This window comes from Pleurodeles waltl, chromosome 7 (genome assembly GCF_031143425.1).
Source record: "Pleurodeles waltl isolate 20211129_DDA chromosome 7, aPleWal1.hap1.20221129, whole genome shotgun sequence".
In the NCBI taxonomy this organism is placed as follows: Eukaryota; Metazoa; Chordata; class Amphibia; order Caudata; family Salamandridae; genus Pleurodeles; species Pleurodeles waltl.
Window position 1 is genome coordinate 532,843,311 of NC_090446.1, and position 6,000 is coordinate 532,849,310.

Genomic DNA, 6,000 nt, shown 5'->3' on the forward strand with positions numbered 1-6,000 from the left:
CAAACACTGACCCTCACAAATACACACGTTCTCTCTCTCACACATAAAGATGCTATCGCTCATGAATTTTATATCCTTTTTACTTACCTCGGTGGCCAGTGAAGGTCCTGTTTTAGCTAATTATGCTCTATTTGTCATTACACTAATAGTGAATAATAGACTTATATTCAAGTTTAGTATAATAAACAATGGGCAGAAAACAAGGCAGAGCTTTACTATCCCGGGGCTCTTGGCAGAGATTTTGCCATCTTTGAGACAAGAGGTCGCAATGGGCAAGCCAGCGGTCGCACCTGCGACCCCTGGCAACCTCCAAATTACGTCCTTGTGTAGCTCAATCTCGTTTTATTGGCAGAAAATACTGTGGTTTCCTCTATTGTATTGTAGTTAACAGCGGGGACTCCATTTGTGCTACTTTAGGCCCTTAGTCATTCCTCTGTCAGGCTTTGTTTACTCTCCCCAGAGGGGCTGTATTAGAGGTTGAGGCATCGATGAAGGCTTTTGGAATGCCTAGATTATCTCGTAATTGGTCTACTCTGTAGGGTTGTGCATGGGAAAAGGTTCATATTGATAAACAGTTAACCCATTGCTGACTTTAGAGTTTCACAGGAAGGATCTTTAAGGAGTGTGAACCTCTCCTCTTTAGTTGTGCCTAGTGGTGTCAGTTTGAGCCTTCATAGAACTGAGGGCCAGATATACGTATGTCCTGAATTGTGACTCGCAAATTGCGAGTCAGAGCGACGTGCAATTTGCGAGTCGCAATTCAGGATGCTGTCCCTGACACCATCTGCGACTCGCAAGGGGGTCGCAAAGGCCCACCTCAATATTAATGAGGTGGGTCGCAATTTGCGAATCGCAGCCCTCACAGGGATGGTGGCCTGCTGGAGACAGCAGACCACCATATCTGTGACTGCTTTTAAATAAAGCAGTTTTTTTATTTTTTTTTGTAACGCAGTCCGTTTTCCTTAAAGGAAAACTAGATGCATTACAAAATGAAAAAATGAAACGTTTCAGTTTCATTTTTTCAGAGCAGTCAGTGGTCCATAGGACCACTGCCTGCTCTGAAAAAATGTTTTCCAGGCCATTCACAAGGGGAAGGGGTCCCATGGGGACCCCTTTCCTTTTGTGAATGGGTCACCACCAGTGTGACACTGGTGGTAACTGCATTGCTTTGTGACCGCGTTTGCGGTCACAAAGCAATGCAGCATCGCGCTGCGACTCGCAATAGGAAGGGGAGCACCCCTTCCTATTTGTGACTCGCAGTCCCGTTTTGGTAGTCGGTAACCAGGTTACCGATTCGCAAAACGGGAATAGGGCATCGCAATGTGGGTTTTGCACGTCGCAAACAGTGAAATTTGCTGTTTGCGACGTGAAAAACCGTTGCTACATCTGGCCCTTAGTGCCTGACACATGTTGAATCTCTCGCGTCTTGCATTCTGCTGTGGGTAAGGCCAGTCGCTCATGTAGTGTTTCTCTCATGGGCTATCTAATTGGTATGGAGTGGTCCTTATTCAAGCCTGTGGACTGGACCCCATAACTTTGGTTATCTGTTGAGATAGTAAGGTGGCACTAGAATCGAGCCAAGAGGTCACTTCCAAGGTGCCTTCATTGTTCCATAACAGGATATTATCATCATGCTGACCATTTCACCCTCCCCATTCCCCTGTTTTGTAGAGCAAGAAATGATTTTACATTCCGATGTCATTGACAAAGCAATCACTTATCTACATAGGTCCAAAATTTCCAGAAAACACATGGGGGGGCTTTTTGTCACCTTTAATGGTGCAGGGAAAGGGGAAAAAACGGTCTTTGTTGTTATTACATTTGAAGATGGGGCTTTTAGGAGCTACTTATTACAGAATCTTACATCAAGCCAACCCATAAGAAAATGCCTGCATGGTCTTATTTTGCGAGAGATTTGCAGAAACAAATAAAAAAATGCGCCTTCCCTTCTTAAATCTGTAATTGATTTTTATACAGCCTGTTATGGTTCTACCCATGTGTCAATGATAAACACTCTCTGACAGGGAATGTGATATTACTTTATAGCTAAAGGGCTTAGTAGTTTTGGTTTTGAATACTGGTTAACAATTCACCAAATCGAGTTACCCTGGATGGTGCACTGTACCACCCTGTATGTTGGTTATCTAGAGGTTACTCAGTGCATAGTTTACTCAGTCACTATCCCTTACATTGTAATGAGCGAGCAAGACTAACTCCTTTCAGGAAATGAGGCAGAGGTGGCTACTTCTTCAAGAACATTTGGAAATAATGGTGCTAAACTGTACACTTTACACAGTTCAAGAAATTAAATAGTTAGGATTTAGAGGCTTTTCTGAAGGGGTGCTCATGACATATTGCAATATATCAGTGGGTACCGGGGTACACAGAAACAGCATTTCTGTTCATCAACAAATGGGGTATTTGTCCATCACAAAATTATCTGCCCAATAAAAGACACTGAATGCACGAAGACAAATATGTGTACCCCAGAGAATGTAGTACCTGCTAGTGTGTACCCATGATTGTTCTCTTGCAAGGTATCAAGCCATCAAATGTGTATTGCATAGAATAAAATATCATCAAAATGAGATATTGTAGGAAAATAGTAGCAAATTTGGTATTTCATTTCCTTGCAGAATATACATATTACAGACTGCTACCAATATGGATGCGTGCTGCTGAAACAAACCAGAATGCTGTTCAAATTGTCAATGGTCCTACTCCCAAGATAATGGTGACTGTGTAAACAGTCTTTCAGGGGTCCGGCTCAATTAGCAAAGCAATGCTCGCAGTAGTAGCGGTACTGCTGAGATCTGGCTGCTATGTCCCCGGGTCAGCTCCGTGCTCCGTGGGGAGTAACTGTGGCATATTACGCGGCTTCTACAGATCTTGCGAGGTCAGCAGGAGTTTCATCCCTGGGATCCAGCTATTGCAATGATGCCTTTCTGCACACATGTCCCTCCAAGCTAACTATTGCTGCAAGGTACAGAAGTGAATGAAAAGTACACACATGCAGCTTACAGACAGGCAACACGGCTAAAAAAGAGTTACAGCTAGGCACTACCTAAACATCTCACTCCTCCGTTATTGTACAATTTTAAAAACAGGACATACTTTCTTCGATATTCTAGTGGAACCTAAAGCACAAGCTAAAAGGAGAAATATATGATGCATAAAGTTCAGAGTTCACAGATGAAGAGTCATAAAATATAAAGGATAGCACTGAGCGAAAGTGCTACCTTTTTGCTGTTGCAGTTTATATGTGCAATCAGTCAATACAACTTGTGACTGGTTCTTCCTATCTCCCGCAGTTCTCACCCCCACCCTCCATGCTAGCCCTCATCTCTAGCTCTCTTTCTTCTAAGACCTTTTCTCCTCCGACCTTATCAGCCGTTGGCTCACTCTTTCACCACTTCTGCCCGCACCAACAGATTTAAACCTCTGTGGCCAGCACTGCCCTTTCTCTCGCTTTAATTCTCGTTTCTAGCATTCGCAGTTTTTCCTCCCCCATCCTCCTCTCCCCGTCTTCTAGTTCCCTTCTCAACTCCATTCTGTCCTCCGATTTACCTCCACCTCTTACGGTCCCCCGTACACACTAACTTTTAAATCTCTAGTTTCGAGCTTCTACCAGCTCTTTCACGCATCTCCTACTTATTTGCCCACATTTGTAATAAGCAGGTCTTGCCGTTGCCTGCATTTCTCTTGGGCTTATTTGCAACTTACTATGTCTTTCAGTTTGCTACTTACCTGAAACTCTATCATTCTGATTCTCTCAACTTTATCTCTACCCATCCCAAGCTCACCTCCATCTATCCCAGTTTCACTTCCAGCTCTCGTTCTTGGCTCCATCTTCTCATTTGCTTTCAGCCTGCACACCACACTTTAATTTCTACACCATCCACTCTTCCTCTCACATGCAATCCTACTACTAACCGCTACTAATGTCTGCATATTCATCGTCCAACTTCCCCTGTCAGGCAGCAAATATCATTTATCCCTGTTTTCATCTTAAGTTTATTATTACTGAACATGAGCTTCGGGCACCTGCACTTTTCCAATTACAAATTAGGTACTGGTATCCAGGGATGTAGCTTAAGGAAGGGTGTTTGGGGTATAACACCCCCTAATCTGTTCTGTAGTAAATAGTTGGGTACAGGTGATTTAAGTTGGTTATGGGGAGGGTTTTGTCGGATTTCACGTGGGATTTTTACATGCCTGTTTTAAAGTTCTTTAAAATGGTTCTTTTACAAAATACTGAGATTTAAAAAACCCTCAGGAACCACACTCCTCTCCCTTACTACTGCTCTTTATGTGGCCCTTCTGCCCTGCTTTTCATGTAATGTATTTTAACCTACATAATTGTTGGGACATATGAAGCTCACACCCTGTGTGAACCCCCCCCCCCCCCCCCTCCCAAAAGTTACTGACCAAGCTACTCCCCTAGTGGTATGAGTTATTCCTAGTGTGGTGTGACCATTCCACCAGGCAAATTATAAAGATAGCCTAGGTGGGCAAAACTTCTGTTCCTCCATCGGGAATTAGTGCCTTTGTTTGTTTCACCTGCTAAACATTCCTCGGTAGGGGGATCTTGCACTGAAGTTAAGGTGGTCAACACAGGGTGAGGTAGGTTGGAAGTGTCTAGACTATGTAGCTCCCAAGCATGTCTAGCTCATCCACTCAAGGTTTAGTTTTTGCATTTCAGACATTGTAGTTCCGTTTTTAAAGTAGGATCAAAAAGACTACAAAGCCCAGAAAGCAAAGAAAATAATCTGTAATGAATGAGATACACAGGCACGGAACTAGGAATCTTGGGACCTCCCATTCTACATTCACTAGCTAGAATTTAGACTCTCGCCAGTTTTCCAATACGTTTTTTAATTATTTTTTTTAATCTCTTTCCCAGAAGTCAATAAAGCTAAAAAAAAAATCGATCCAGATAGGACACACTCAAAAGCACTTTAGTTATGATTCTTTCATTTCAGAGTTGCCAAATTTACAGGGTTATGCCTGACGAGATGCTTAGGTATCCAGGTTTTTTCTTCTGTCTGGAACTTGCAGCCCCAATTTTTAAAAAGCCAGGCTTCCGAGGTCCATGCGTCACTAGCCAGGCCACAGCTGTTTTTTCTTAGAATTCTGGGGCTTGTAGTCTTATTAAACCAGAGCTGCAAGTGCGATAATTTGAAGAAAACACCGAGCCTCGACTAAGTAATAGCCCAAGGACCTGGGAAACTTGGACTGGAGCCAAAAGTCCCGCATGGACCCTAGAAAGGAAGCAGGCTGCCCCAGTTGTATATAACGTTCTATGTCCGCTTTAAGCCCATTTGCTCTTTAAATGCTGAGTAACAATCACCAAAGTGCCAAACAAAAATAAAGAAAAGTGAAGTGCTCTCTCCGTGCTAACACACTGTTTTAGCCTTAAACTAACATAACGATTATTTTTCTGCAAAGCGCAACCAACATTTTTAGGAGCCGTTTGCCCATGAGAAGCCACTTACCTGTGCTAAGGTAAAGACAGAATATCGTCAGCAGACTCGTCCCTCCCATTACTGCCACAGGTGCCTCGAAGGGATGTTCCACTCGCTGCTGAGGGGGAGATCTGGCTGCTCCAAAGAGAAGGTCGAGGAACGGGAGGGTCAAGAAAACATGTGACCGAACAGACTACGGCTTCAGCATTCAGAATCGGGATATCTGCACTGGTTTTAAGCAGAAGTGCTTCTGGCTGTCGAGGGAACCTGCTGCTTGAAGGAGTTAAAGTTTTCTAAGGTGGGGCGCCAGGAAGCCAACGGACTAGTTCTAGAAAACGTGTTTTTCTGGAACGTTAACAGGTCTGATTGACCACGGTATTGCACAGATCGGTAAAGATATGTGTCCACTCTTTGGCGCCCCACCTCGGAAGGGTGTGACTGGTATGCAACCGTTGTGTATGGGAGATTCTGTGATAGGAGCGCCAGGTTAAAATGGAATTAAAGAAATGAGGGTACTCGCTGTCCCAGACTACCT

At 43.7% G+C, this 6,000-nt stretch overlaps 1 protein-coding gene across 1 annotated transcript in view; it reads right to left on the reverse strand.

The window, feature by feature from the left end:
• LOC138304301 (serine protease 27-like) overlaps window positions 1-5,769 on the reverse strand; it is a 102,710-nt gene extending 96,941 nt beyond the window's left edge. Inside the window, exon 1 of the mRNA XM_069244253.1 lies at window positions 5,496-5,769. Within this exon, the coding sequence (XP_069100354.1) occupies window positions 5,496-5,544 (49 nt within the window). The 5' untranslated portion in view covers window positions 5,545-5,769. The remainder of the gene's footprint in view (window positions 1-5,495) is intronic.
• Between the last annotated feature and the right edge of the window lie 231 nt (window positions 5,770-6,000).